General features: G+C 42.3%; 1 protein-coding gene across 1 annotated transcript in view; it reads right to left on the bottom strand.

Annotated features, from left to right (window-relative positions):
* Positions 1-15,846, bottom strand: part of atp7a (ATPase copper transporting alpha) — a 132,027-nt gene that overhangs the window by 99,143 nt on the left and 17,038 nt on the right. Inside the window, exon 2 of the mRNA XM_060915283.1 lies at positions 14,352-14,478. Coding sequence (XP_060771266.1) covers positions 14,352-14,471 — 120 coding nt within the window. The 5' untranslated portion in view covers positions 14,472-14,478. The remainder of the gene's footprint in view (positions 1-14,351; positions 14,479-15,846) is intronic.

A 15,846-nucleotide genomic window follows, 5' to 3' on the forward strand; every position in this document is an offset into this window, starting at 1 on the left:
ACAAATAAGTGAAGAGCAGTGTCTCTCCCCAGGGATTTCAAATAGCATCCTGGTAAACTGGCATTTTGAAATAGCATCAAAATCCATGCTATAGGTTTCATAAATACGTTCAGTCGGTAAACATATAGTTTTCACATGACGTCACAGAGTCGGGGATTCCCTGGTGGCGGCCATCTTGTGGGTCCAGCTTACCGTACGGGTGACTGAGCACACATTGTAACGCACGAGTACAAAGTCTTCAAAAGAACCCAAGCAGGCTATTTAAAGCTAGCAATGGTGCACACCTGTTGTATTCACGGCTGTCGTAATAGGTCAGATGATGACGTCAAGCGGAGCTTTTATGGAATTCCCACTGTACGGGAGCACGAAGGCGAGCAAACAAACTTGGCATACAAAGGAGAAATCTATGGCTTGCGAGAATCAACCGCAAGGATTATCAGCCTTCAAAACACAGCAAAGTCTGCTCCGATCATTTTATAAGTGGTAAGTTGTTTAAATAAACAATCAATTGTGTTTAAGTTTGTTTTTGGAAACCAAAACATCGTGTAAACAATCTCTGGAGAATGCCTAACTGGAACCGCTGAGTGTACGTTTACATTGTAATGTACACTTAATATCACTCGTTTGTCACGTTTCTATTTGAAACTTGTCACTTCACTCACGCAAGGGTCATTTTTGAAAAACATTTTAGGTCTATTCTGTATGATTTAATTTGTGTTTGGGATGCAAACAGCGCGCCTTTTGGCGGATGCCGCCTGAATCGCGCAGATCCGATTTTTTTTTTGGGGGGGGGGGGCGCGTTAGAGTGTCTGATTATAATTTCAAAGTAAATTCTGTATTAAAATTACTAAATAAGCAAATCCGTTGCAGTCCATGAAACAGGAAGTATAAGGATGAGAAAAAAAAAACAGTTTAAATCGGAAAGCTGCGCACATTTGCGCAGCCCGAGCGGTGTGCAGGACTGCGCATATGTGCGCAGCTTTCCGATTTAAACTGTTTTTTTTTCTCATCCTTATACTTCCCGTTTCATGGACTGTAACGGATTTGCTTATTTAGTAATTTATATATAAAGTTGTATATATCAGATAGCCTTTAAAGTTTGATGAAGTCAGTTTCAGGCTTTGGAGCAGGCTTTGGCAGTTTCAGGCTTTGGCAGCCCTGCATAGTCACTTGAAAATGCATCTTTGTCCAGTTCGTAGGGGTCAATTCCCCCAATCAAGGCCAGTTTGGCTGCATACCGTTGTCGTGAGAGGTCGTCTAAGGGCCTCTGCATGCTCTTGCGACAAGGCTTTCGCAGATAGCTTTTCGCAGACGGTTGTAATTTATCGTTGAGCGGGGAGTAATAGGCGTGCGCAATGTTATTCACCGCCACAACGCAAGGGGGCGTGAAGTCGCGAAATCGCTAGGAGTAGTTGGTGGGTGTGGTTAGTGGAGTGTTTATCCTCCGGTTACTTATAATGACTAGAACTGGAGTCGTATAGATGTACGTACTTCCTCACTTCCTCGATCAACCGCTCTTCGTGCTGCTCCATCTTCGCTCGTGTTATTTAAAAATGGCGGTCGTGAAAACAAACCAAACCGGGAAAGTAGGGAAGCGGAAGTGCGTGTACAGCGGATGTAGAGTGGACCAATCAGAGCCCTCTTGTCTGCAACGCTGTCTGCGAGGCTTCTGCAGTGGTCACAATTTTTGGGAGGTGCGCGCAGAGCGTCTGCGAAGGTGGGGGGGCTACGCAGACGCCATCTGCGACGCCATCTGCGAGGACTGCGTTGTCAGCATAAATTGGCCTTATTATCCATATACTTCCGTTTGCTTGATTTTGCTGACATTTATCTTTATTTTAGAAAACTGACTATATAACTTCATAAATTCGTCCGAGATAACGTAGCCGGTAATGGCGATGGTCCGTTTTGTTTGCCCCACAAGATGGCGGCTGGAGGGCGTTCCCCGGAATGCCGTGACGTCAGTGAAAACTATCTATAAAAGTGTTACGAAAATTTTGTAAATCCATGCTGTGTGTTTCATAAATACATTCAGTCGGTAAACAGGAACTTGATGTGCGACAGACCTGAAAACGGTATACATGGTAAAGACCCCCAAGCTGAAGTTTGGTTCCAAATATCAAGCAGTTGTGATTTGTAGCTGCTGAGAAAAATGTTACGAAAATTTTGTAAATCCACATTATATCTTGTGTAAATACATCCAGTCGGTAAACAGGAAGTCGATGTGCGACAGACCTGAAAACGATATACACGGTATAGAACCCCAAGCTGAAGTTTGCTACCAAATATCAAGCAAAATGGCGAGGAATTGACCAAGAAGAAGCGATTTTTGTTGAACTGCTCATTAAGGCTTAATTAGTCCATAACTTCATTAATAATTGTAATTAAGTAAATCAGAGTAGAAGTTACGGTATTGACCCATCCCACGTGACGTCACGACAAATGCGGCCGCCATTTTGGACATGAACTACCAGTAGTCTACCACAGCCAACAACGAGGAACGACGGCGAAGCATCGAAAGGAATATAGCCATCAAAGAAAGTTTTTACTTTCAGCAAGACTTCCATCATGCCATTATATTGTTGTGCACCTGGATGTAGTAACCATCAACACACAAGGCAAGATTTATCATTTTATCGGATCCCGACAGATGCTGACCGACGGAGAAGATGGATGGTCTCTAAAATATTGGCAAAATGATGTTTATTGACATAGCAATCGTGTGTAACGGGAAGCATTTGCATATCCGAAGTGCTGTGTTTACATCAAAGATAAAATAAACCGATATGACAACGACTGCTGCTACCAGGTTGGGGACACAAACTAGTAGAAAGGAAGTGTGCCAACAGTGCCAACACACTTCCTTTGTGGTCGATTCTGCTTTAAGGTAAGATGCATTTAACTATTCGTCTGCTGTGGGTTTGGAATCGGTAGCCTGACCGATTCGTTCATGTTTGTGGTGCCATTTGTTTGTTGACGCGTGTTGAAATGGAAGATTGGTTGTTGACATGATTTCCAGTAATGCTTTGGTGCTGCTGTGGATCAGATGTGTTGAGTAGCCTGACTGGTTTTTTTTTTTCTTGCGTGTGGTATCATTGTTGACGCGAGGTTGTTTTTTGAACATGCCAATGCGGACACGATTTCCCCTGATGAGTTATGACTTCAGACGCGATGCGTGTGTGGAGGTGTGGAGTCCGCGTGATATGTGCGTAAGATAGGCTTCTCATGTGTTTGGAGATCCGCGCTCTGAGACAAGCGCAAGCGCCCCCCCCCCCCCCCCCCCCCAAGGGAAGAAAAGGGACCCCCCCCCGAAAATATCAGCATAGTTCGAACACTGGGTTGGAGAAAGTAATGGCAAATAGTGAGTGCACAAACCATAGAAGGTAAACTGTACACAGCACCAGGGCAGTGTGATGGTATGTCTACTTTTAGATTGTGTTAGCTTATCAATGAACACACTCGTCACTCGACGAGTTTCACGTCTTTACGACGGATACTTAAATGTGTGTTAGGTATTATTGTTGCAGTCTAAGCAGTCATTGTAGCAGCTAGATGAGCGAGAACCGAAAGGGTCTGTGCCATAAACTGTTATTTCTTCATGTCCAAAATGGCGGTCGCGTTTACGAAGGTCACGTGAGTGGGAAGGGTCAATATGCACCCTAGGTACCCCTACCTTCATGCCAGAAAGAATCAAAATCGGTGAAGAATTAAGGGAGAAGAAGCGATTTTCATAAAATGTGGGTGCCTAACAGACGACAGACAACACATGATGGCATAAATTCATCGCCTGCCAGCTGAATGAGCTAATAATTAAAACGCAAAATTATATAAAATATATGAAAAAAAAACCCACAACGTGACCGAAACTAAACACTTTTGGTGCTGACATCTTAAAAACATCATCCAAGGTATTTTGGGAGTAAAAAAAGTTCTCTTCTGGCATTTAGCCCAGGGCAAGAGAGTAAAACCTCAGGGTGAAGACTGTTAAACGGCACAGCCGTAGAATGGGCAAATAACCTTTGACCAGATTGAGATGTAATTTTATCCATACGAATATAACACCAGAGGAAGAAACAACAAGGTATATCTTGATTAATTTCTCTTTACAATACTCAAGTGATAGGATGGGATACATGCAGCCATACATCTGTGGAAGAACCAATGATCACCAATAGGCATCTCCAACCAAGCTGTTTAAACAGTTCTCCTCATCGTTTATCACATATTTTCTTCTGTACGATAACACAAGTGCCTCTCTTTCGGCGCTTAATAAGTCACACCAGACTGGTTTGAAGGGTGTTTGACCAGATGGCATTACAGTACCTGACCAGTGGCTGAACAAGGACGCCATAGAGCCGTTTATACACATCGACTTTAAGATACAGTGGTGCTTGAAATTTTGTGAGCCCTTTAGAATTTTCTACATTTCTGCATAAATATGACCTAAAACATCATCAGATTTTCACACAAGTCCTAAAAGTAGATAAAGAGAACCCAGTTAAACAAACGAGACAAAAATATTATACTTGGTTATTTATTTATTGAATAAAAATGATCTGATATTACATATCTGTGAGTGGCAAAAGTATGTGAACCTTTGCTTTCAGTATCTGGTGTGACCCCCTTGTGCAGCAACAACTGCAACTAAACGTTTCCGGTAACTGTTGATCAGTCCTGCACACCGGCTGGGAGGAATTTTAGCCCATTCCTCCGTACAGAACAGCTTCAACTCTGGGATGTTGGTGGGTTTCCTCACATGAACTGCTCGCTTCAGGCCCTTCCAGAACATTTCCATTGGATTAAGGTCAGGACTTTGACTTGGCCATTCCAAAACATTAACTTTATTCTTCTTTAACCATTCTTTGGTCGAACGACTCGTGTGCTTATGGTCGTTGTCTTGCTGCATGACCCACCTTCTCTTGAGATCCAGTTCATGGGCAGATGTCCTGACATTTTCCTTTAGAATTTGCTGGTATAATTCAGAATTCATTGTTCCATCAATGATGGCAAGCCATCCTGGCCCAGAGGCAGCAAAACAGGCCCAAACCATGATACTACCACCACCATGTTTCACAGATGGGATAAGGTTCTTATGCTGGAATGCAGGGTTTTCCTTTCTCCAAACATAACGCTTCTCATTTAAACCAAAAAGTTCTATTTTGGTCTCATCCGTCCACAAAACATTTTTCCAATAGCCTTCTGGCTTGTCCACATGATCTTTAGCAAACTGCAGATGAGCAGCAATGTTCTTTTTGGAGAGCAGTGTCTTTCTCCTTGCAACCCTGCCATGCGCACCATTGTTGTTCAGTGTTCTCCTGATGGTGGACTCATGAACATTAACATTAGCCGATGTGAGAGAGGCCTTCAGTTGCTTAGAAGTTACCCTGGGGTCCTTCGTGACCTCGCTGACTATTACACGCCTTGCTCTTGGAGTGATCTTTGTTGGTCGCCCACTCCTGGGGAGGGTAACAATGGTCTTGAATTTCCTCCATTTGTACACAATCTGTCTGACTGTGGATTGGTGGAGTCCAAACTCTTTAGAGATGGTTTTGTAACCTTTTCCAGCCTGATGAGCATCAACAACGCTTTTTCTGAGGTCCTCAGAAATCTCCTTTGTTCGTGCCATGATACACTTCCACAAACATGTGTTGTGAGGATCAGACTTTGATAGATCCCTGTTCTTTAAATAAAACAGGGTGCCTGCTCACACCTGATTGTCATCCCATTGATTGAAAACACCTGACTCTAATTTCACCTTCAAACTAACTGCTAATCCTAGAGGTTCACATACTTTTGCCACTCACAGATATGTAATATTGGATCATTTTCCTCAATAAATAAATGACCAAGTATAATATTTTTGTCTCATTTGTTTAACTGGGTTCTCTTTATCTACTTTTAGGACTTGTGTGAAAATCTGATGTTTTAGGTCATATTTATGCAGAAATATAGAAAATTCCGAAGGGTTCACAAACTTTCAAGCACCACTGTATTTCCAAATCCGTGCCAGTAATCCTAACCTGCTACTAATCTTCTTGGCTACAGAGTCCATGTGGTCGTGTCAGCTTAAGGACGAATCGAACACGACATCCAAGTACCTCATTACAGATACAGATTCAATCAGTAACTCAGATAAAGTTCAACAAAAGAATGAACTGGATATAGAAGTAATGGCCAAGTGTTAGCGAGACTCACAGAGCATAAACTTAGTTTTCTTTACATTAAGTAGAAGATCATTTGCACTGAACCATGCATTCAGGCTGGTTAACTCCGCGTGAAGGGTGGACCCGATGGATTGGCCGGATGCTTAACATAGCAAAAGTAATACCTGCGTCATCTGCATAAACAATCACGCTGCAGTTCTTCATCAACCAGATCGACCAGATTATCACCTCGAGCTCTTCTCACACATTCATGTCATGACTTCCATCTTCACCCTGTGGTCTATTTTTGCACATTCCGGGACAGACTGTACAGCTTGGACTTCTAAACAACCCATGCACACCCTCTAAACACGTCTATTTTTTTTTAATTGGATATTTAAAAATTCCTACTTTTGTCTATTTTTAGTTTCTTTTATCTTAAGTGTTCAAGCAACAACCACCAAAGCAAATTCCTTGTATGCGAGAACGTACTTGGCAATAAACTGCGCTCCGATCCTGATCGTTAACAAGATCAACTGTGAGCTACTGCTCACTTATGTTTCCCCGCTCTCGTCTTGATCAGAATGCAAGCGAAGGAATAGGACACTAATTACGAATGTTGTATTCAACAAATAATTAACCCTGAAACGAGTAAGTAAAGAGCAGTGTCTCTCCCCAGGGATTTCAAATAGCATCCTGGTAAACTGTCATTTTGAAATAGCATCAAAATCCACAGCGGGTTTCATCAATATATTCAGTCGGTAAACAGGAAGTTGATGTGTGACAGACCTGAAAACGGTATACAGGGTAAAGAACCCCAAGCTGAAGCTCGGTATCAAAACATCAAGTAGTTGTGATTTGTAGTTGCTGAGAAAAGAAAAAAATGTTAGGAAAATTTTATAAATCCACCCTATATGGTTTCATAAATGCATTCAGTCTAGGGGGACCAGACGTCCCGGTTTTACCGGGACAGTCCCGATTTGGGGTTGTGTGTCCCGAGTCCCGACAAAAGTCTGTCGGGACACGGATATGTCCCTGTTTTCGCCACTCACGATGTTTGCGACTGAGCAGCGTGGGAATCATTAGCGGAGAAATGTCTGCATTTACTATTTTGATGAATTGACAGGAATCGCAAACTTTCCTGGTTACTGCCCCCTGGCCCTGTGGCATGGGTGTTTATTTAGCCACGTTATTCCAGACAACAGAACGGGTTGCCATGCAACAATAAAATAAACATTAACTGGCGCGAATGTTCTTTGTCTAGCAGCTAGCAGCAGTAATGCCGCGGCAATTATGCCGAAAAGTAAATGTACCTTTTCCAAAGATTTACAGGGCACCTACCCCTTCCTCCGAGAGGTGCAGAACAATGCGCACGAAGCCTACTGCACACACTAAGTGTTTTGTTCTTGTACTGAGTTGGGTAGCCTATGCTGCAAATGCTGTGCGCTCCTGTGGGGGCTTTCCTCGGGCTGTCACCCCTCTCCTCCTTTACTGCTGTTTTGTTTCAGTGTATATTTTACGGAAGCCGCGAGAGGCCCTTCATATAATCTTTTTTTATTCACCTTGTTATCCCGAGATAACGACAATTCAGGATCTCGAGAAAACACCACAACTAATTCGAGATCTCGAGAAAACAAAGCAATTATTTCATGATCTCAGCTGGATCACTGTATCTCCGTCAGTAGAGACGAAGCCGGGCCAGTCTTCTGCGGAGGTGCCGCAGACTAATTTTGAAATGATCCCTTATTAAAAGACTTAATGCAATCTCTCCCTGTGTCAACCCCTGATCAAAATATTGCCTTATTAGGTGATCGATTATTCCAGACATTCTAATGACCAAAGTTGCGTCTATACAGAATGAGAAATAGCCCCAAAGTCAGCATATCACAAGTCTCTTGGCGCACCTGAATGAACCATTTCTCAGCTGTTTACTCGAGATCATGAAATAATTGTTTTGTTTTCTCGAGATCTCGGAATAACAGTTTTGTTTTCTTGAGATCTCGAATTAGTTGTGTTGTTTTCTCGAGATCCTGAATTAATTAATGTCGTTATCTCGGGGTAACAAGGTGAATAAAAAAAAAAGATTATATGAAGGGCCTCTCGCGACTTCCGTAGTATATATTCTCAAATCACTTGTCTCTTTTTTGTTTCTGTTTAACATACCATTCTGACAGTTTGGCCATATTGCCGTGTTGAACTAGTCTGGCTAAAGCAACTTCAAAGCTCTGCGAGCATTTGGTCTGGCAAAGATATTAAGCCCAACCGTTTCCCAAAGCGCATGGTTGACCCGCCTCCCTGAAATGCCTCAGTTTGCTACTGGTCGAAGCCAGAAAAGGCTGTGACGAAGCTTAAACCAATCACATCACTCTTTCCTCTGACGTATGTGATGCGACGGAAACTGCTTGAGTAACAGGAAGAAGATAAATACCTCCAGGGCTGCTCTTTGCTCCGTTTTCAATGAGAACTTCCTGTTGAATGCTTTCAATACAGCATCTACCGCTGTGTCAAAGGCTTGCCGCTGCTCCATGTTCGTAATGTTTCTAGTGAATGAAGCGCTTCCGGCATAGATTCTGTAAACAATCTATGGCTTCCGGTCGCTAAAACGCTATAGTTCAAAGAAGAAGCCGTATCTAAACATGATCCAGAAGTGCAGACGTCTTCTCTGGGCCAAGGCTCATTTAAAATGGACTGTGGCAAAGTGGAAAACTGTTCTGTGGTCAGACGAATCAAAATTTGAAGTTCTTTATGGAAATCAGGGACGCCGTGTCATTCGGACTAAAGAGGAGAAGGACGACCCAAGATGTTATCAGCGCTCAGTTCAGAAGCCTGCATCTCTGATGGTATGGGGTTGCATTAGTGCGTGTGGCATGGGCAGCTTACACATCTGGAAAGACACCATCAATGCTGAAAGGTATATCCAGATTCTAGAGCAACATATGCTCCCATCCAGACGACGTCTCTTTCAGGGAAGACCTTGCATTTTCCAACATGACAATGCCAAACCACATACTGCATCAATTACAGCATCATGGCTGCGTAGAAGAAGGGTCCGGGTACTGAACTGGCCAGCCTGCAGTCCAGATCTTTCACCCATAGAAAACATTTGGCGCATCATAAAACGAAAGATACGACAAAAAAGACCTAAGACAGTTGAGCAACTAGAATCCTACATTAGACAAGAATGGGTTAACATTCCTATCCCTAAACTTGAGCAACTTGTCTCCTCAGTCCCCAGACATTTACAGACTGTTGTAAAGAGAAAAGGGGATGTCTCACAGTGGTAAACATGACCTTGTCCCAACTTTGAGATGTGTTGTTGTCATGAAATTTAAAATCACCTAATTTTTCTCTTTAAATGATACATTTTCTCAGTTTAAACATTTGATATGTCATCTATGTTCTATTCTGAATAAAATATGAAATTTTGAAACTTCCACATCATTGCATTCCGTTTTTATTTACAATTTGTACTTTGTCCCAACTTTTTTGGAATCGGGGTTGTATGTTTGTCATGTAAAAGTCAAATACAGGCTCAGGTGTTGACCTTGTGGTCATTTCATTTAATTTTACTTTAAAGGGGAACTGAAATCTGGAATATAAAAAGACGTATTATGCACTCGTATCATACATACAGTTAGGTCCATATAGATATATATATTTGGACACTGACACAAATTTTGTTTTTTTTTTACCTGTTTACTGAAACAAAGTTATAGTTATATAATGGACATGGACATAAAGTCCAGACTTTCATTTGAGGGTATCCACATTAAAACTGGATGAAGGAGTTTCAGCTCCTTAACATGTGCCACCCTGTTTTTAAAGGGACCAAAAGTAATTGGACAGTTGACTCAAAGGCTATTTAATGGGCAGGTGCAGGCAATTCCTTCGTTATGTCATTCTCAATTAAGCAGATAAAAGGCCTGGAGTTGATTTGAGGTGTGGTGCTTGCATTTGGAAGATTTTGCTGTGAAGAAAACATGCAGTCAAAGGAGCTCTCCATGCAGGTGAAACAAGCCATCCTTAAGCTGCGAAAACAGAAAAAACCCGTCCGAGAAATTGCTACAATATTAGGAGTGGCAAAATCTACAGTTTGGTACATCCTGAGAAAGAAAGAAAGCACTGGTGAACTCAACAATGCAAAAAGACCTGGACACTCACAGAAGACAACAGTGGTGGATAATCACAGAATAATTTCCATGGTGAAGAGAAACCCCTTCACAACAGCCAACCAAGTGAACAACACTCTCCAGGAAGTAGGCGTATCAATGTCCAAATCCACCATAAAGAGAAGACTGCATGAAAGTAAATACAGAGGGTTCACTGCACGGTGCAAGCCACTCATAAGCCTCAAGAATAAAAAGGCTAGATTGGACTTTGCTAAAAAATATCTAAAAAAGCCAGCACAGTTCTGGAAGAACATTCTTTGGACAGATGAAACCAAGATCAACCTCGACCAGAATGATGGAAAGAAAAAAGTATGGCGAAGGTGTGGTACAGCTCATGATCCAAAGCATACCACATCATCTGTAAAACACGGCGGAGGCAGTGTGATGGCTTGGGCATGCATGGCTGCCAGTGGCACTGGGTCACTAGTGTTTATTGATGATGTGACACAGGACAGAAGCAGCCGGATGAATTCTGAGGTATTCAGAGACATACTGTGTGCTCAAATCCAGCCAAACTGATTGGTCGGCGTTTCATAATACAGATGGACAATGACCCAAAACATAAAGCCAAAGCAACCCAGGAGTTTATTAAAGCAAAGAACTGGAATATTCTTGAATGGCCAAGTCAGTCACCTGATCTCAACCCAATTGAGCATGCATTTCACTTGTTAAAGACTAATCTTCAGACAGAAAGGCCCACAAACAAACAGCAACTGAAAACCGCTGCAGTAAAGGCCTGGCAGAGCATTAAAAAGGAGGAAACGCAGCGTCTGGTGATGTCCATGAGTTCAAGACTTCAGGCAGTCATTGCCAACAAAGGGTTTTCAACCAAGTATTAGAAATGAACATTTTATTTACAATTATTTAATTTGTCCAATTACTTTTGAGCCCCTGAAATGAAGGGATTGTGTTTAAAAAATGCTTTAGTTCCTCACATTTTTATGCAATCATTTTGTTCAACCCACTGAATTAAAGCTGAAAGTCTGAACTTCAACTGCATCTGAATTGTTTTGTTCAAAATCCATTGTGGTAATGTACAGAACCAAAATTAGAAAAATGTTGTCTCTGTCCAAATATTTATGGACCCAACTGTAAGTCTTACATACTGTATATATGATATTGATTTAAGTTTCATGTTTTCAGTGCTTGTCTTGTTCTTCTGTTACAGAAATAAATCTTTTGGTTTTAAAAAAAAAAAAAAACGTACTTTTGTCGAAATAACTCCATTATACCCCTAGAAAACAGATCAGTATTGCCTTGAACCGTGTACTTGAAAACTTGCCGAAATACCGCAAAATTTTAGGACAAAAAATTGAGGCCAAAAAGGTGTCAGAAGTTAACGGTGAGGCCTGATCGCTGCACAGTACTTGAAAAATTGTACTTTAAAAAACAAAACATCCATTTCAACAGTTTTTCACTTTGTATCCCTTACTCTTGCGTAAGAAAGGTGTTCAGTTTTCAAAACGCGCTATGTGCCATCTTCAGGCGGCACGGTGGTGTAGTGGTTAGCGCTGTTGCCTCACAGCAAGAAGGTCCGGGTTCGAGCCCCGTGGCCAGCAAGGGCCTTTCTGTGTGGAGTTTGCATGTTCTCCCCGTGTCCGCGTGGGTTTCCTCCGGGTGCTCCGGTTTCCCCCACAGTCCAAAGACATGCAGGTTAGATTAACTGGTGACTCTAAGGCCCTGTCCACACGGCAACGGATTCAGGTGAATCTGATAAAATTGTTTATCGTTTCGGCCTGGCGTCCACACGGCACCGGCATTTTGGGTGCCCCAAAACGAAATCTTTTGAGAACGGGTTCCAGAGTGGAAAGATCTGGCAACGGCGCCGTTGCGAAGTCGTCTGTATGAGTAGAACGGATTTGTTTACGATGACGTCACAACCACATGACTGTCAGTGCTTCACGCCGGGTAGAAGTGTAACAAACTCGATGCGAGTTGTCAACAAATCCTATAACTTGGTTCATGAAACGCGCTTACAAAATATTTTCACTGTGAATATTTATTGTGTAATGGTGCAAAGTGAGAGAGAGAGAGAGAGAGAGAGAGAGAGAGAGACTCTGCGCAGAGTCAATCCCGCCAGCAAAAATAGGGAAAAAAAAAAAAAGAGCGATCTCACCTCTTCAGACGTTGGCTTAAGTCCTACAATACATTCCTCAAAAAGGGCGTAGAACAACAAATTAATCCATCAACGTGTAGCATTCAATTTATTCCGGACCATTAAAGACGCCGCCTTCCGCGTAGAATCATACGTCATCCTCGCCGCCATATTGGATAGGTCAAAGCGGAGAATAAAGATGCCTCATTCATGTGCTGCGTTTAACTGTACCAACAGGTTTGCCGTCCAAACGAGATCACATGGGATTACCTTTCACAGGTGAGACTGGAAAAATACTTTTCATTGTATTTGGTCATTATAATGTAATTTTACGAACAGATTTTCCTGACTTTGTGGCTAATATGAAGTCTTGCGCATAATAGTTTATGCGCATGCATCCTTACTACTTCTATTGTTCTGGTGTCTCCGATGGGACCGTCTTACAGCGCACCTAGAGGTGTGGCATGTGTATTGCATCGTTTTCAGCAAGTGTTGCGTTGCCATATGGACCTGATATTTTACTGATCGTTGCCCATGTGGACGCGATATTTTTTTTTTTAAATCTCGTTGCCGTTGTCGTGTGGATGTAGCCTAAATTGAGCGTAGGTGTGAATGTGAGTGTGAATGGTTGTCTGTGTCTATGTGTCAGCCCTGTGATCACCTGACGACTTGTCCAGGGTCTACCCCGCCTTTCGCCCGTAGTCAGCTGGGATAGGCTCCAGCTTGCCTGCAACCCTGTAGGACAGGATAAAGCGGCTAGAGATAATGAGATGAGACTATGTGCCATCTTCATCACAAGTAACACGCCCAGTGTATGACCAGTAGCTCTGAAGTTCTGCACAGTTCATTCCCATTTCAAAAGGTCATTTTTGGCAGCAGAGAAAGACAAAAATCTGAGGTTTGAATTCTGGACTACTGTCAATCCAAAAAGTAAACCCTGATTGTGAAACGGCCCTTTGATGAAATTCTGAGGAAAGGTGAGCCATGGGCCAAGGAACAATTTATTAGATTTTAATGCAAATCTCGATACGTGGCTTGGCGGAGGTATACACACTACAGAGCGCCCTTCTAGTGTTTTTTTTTTTCTTAAGTTTCAATAACACTGATTTTCTTACTATTCATGTGGGTATGCTAATAAATGCAAATCTCCCTTTAAAGGAGAACTGAAGTCATTTTTAAACTTGCTTTATTTCTTAATTAACGTGTTCTTCAATTACGTTTTCGGTTTTAGTAACCTTATATCGTGACTCGTATTGGAAACTAATTGCAATTAAATATTATACTTATCGGCCTATTCGGTTTTTAGCCGTGTTGAATTTAGTTTGTTTGGTTCACGGCAGGCGTCGCTTATCCGCGCGATCTTCACGAGACTTCGAAACGTGAAGTGTCAGCCAGGTGTCAGTGCTGCCATTTTGAAAACTCTTTTCCAAACGAAGTATTGCACAAAAACAAGTTTAAATGACGATTACTGCCTACAAACTTTCCTGATTGCGATCAGAGCAAACAAAATCTCCGGCTTGATTACGTCAGCATTCGAAAGAGTGCGCGCACGTCTTTTGACAACGTTGGCAGATGTCGGTCGCTTTGATTTGCGCTGTACGTTTTACTTCCGTCCTACGATGTCTTGCACAGGTCTCGACGAATCTTGTTTACGGCCATTGCTTTGACATATGGACTGATATATATTACAGAGCGTATTTCAAAACACTCATAACTTGCTATAGCAGCGACAAAATAGCGATCAAAAATGCATTTCGATATTTAATGAGAATTTTGATTTAAAATTTTTTTTTTTTTTATTTGCCTTCAGTTCTCCTTTAACAAAAAAAAAATACAGAACACTATTTGCACCAAACTTAGTCCTATATACACACACACCTCCTACCAACTGGCCATAATATAGTTACAGTTTATTATTTTCCGAAGAAAACGATTTGTCATTACCTCGATGTGGATTACACCCGGCAGTCCTCCAATCTGCTCTTCTATGGTCTGGACACAGCTGCCGCACGTCATCCCGTCCACACACAAGGTCACGGCGCTCAGGACGCCTGTATACATCATGCTCCCTCTTTTGGACACACAAAAAGCATGTTAAAGCTCAAGTTGAAACGAATAAGTGAACAAAACACCAGAGAACACAAACAGCGTCGCTTGGTTTTCCAAAGCAAATATTGGGTGCAGGTTGTAACACACACGGTACGCATGGTTATTGGATTGATTTATGTGCTCCTCTTTCACTGCTCTGCCCTGCTGTAGACAGTAACACTGGAAAAAATATAACCAGGAACAATATCTGGTTTCAGGTAATAATACAAGTACATGACATGATTCTTATAGAGGTGCGTCATAAGAGAATGGAGAAGTGGAAACTCGCCAAGCAGTCAGTCGGAAAACCTGAACGAACCTAAACACAGCACCTATGTTCAATTCAACCGTGTGGACATTTTACAAACGAGCAACAGATGGATGGATAACAGGTCTTTCTTGCAATAATCAGTGTACTTACGCAGTCATAAAACAGAAGCAACAGAACAATCATTTATTTTTAATTTTACAGCATGGAAAGCGATAACGACAGTGTTCACAGCGGAAGCGAGTTTTACTACCCTGAGGATGACAAAATAAAAAAAAAAAAACATTTCAGGAGAAAGCTAAAAACCTCTAATTTGCTAACGCAGAGCAAAAACATGGCTGAATCCTGAATGACTCCAGTTTGTATAAATAGGGGACTACATAGGCAGCAAAATCTAGGTTTTTTTCCTGCCATGGAAGTGCACTTGTATACCGAGGAGGAAGCCATTTGCATTACAGCCGTGAATGAGGATTCAAAATGGCGGCGCGGCTCGGTTTTCCCTTTCAGGCGCTCTCGTTTTCTGTTAGAATTTGGTAAAGAAAAAAATAAATATATTATTTACCAGCTTAAGGTCGGTCCGTATGGCGAAATACCGTGACCTTGGCCTTGAATACTGACCTCGGCCCAGAGGGCCTCGCTCAGTACTTTCAAGACCTCGGTCACGGTATTTCACCATACGGACCTCCCAGCTGGGAAATAATATATGTATTCTAATTCTTTTTGTCATGGACGTCAAGAGAGATTAATGCTGTAGACATTTTGCAATAAAAAGGTAAATATAAACATTCATAGATTTATTTATTTATTTATTCATAACTTTGCAGCTGGGCAGCATGGTGGTGTAGTGGTTAGCGCTGTCGCCTCACAGCAAGAAGGTCCGGGTTCGAGCCCCGTGGCCGGCGAGGGCCTTTCTGTGTGGAGTTTGCATGTTCTCCCCGTGTCCGCGTGGGTTTCCTCCGGGTGCTCCGGTTTCCCCCACAGTCCAAAGACATGCAGGTTAGGTTAACTGGTGACTCTAAATTGACCGTAGGTGTGAATGTGAGTGTGAATGGTTGTCTGTGTCTATGTGTCAGCCCTGTGATG

The sequence above is a fragment of the Neoarius graeffei genome, chromosome 2 (genome assembly GCF_027579695.1).
Source record: "Neoarius graeffei isolate fNeoGra1 chromosome 2, fNeoGra1.pri, whole genome shotgun sequence".
Classification (NCBI taxonomy): domain Eukaryota; kingdom Metazoa; phylum Chordata; class Actinopteri; order Siluriformes; family Ariidae; genus Neoarius; species Neoarius graeffei.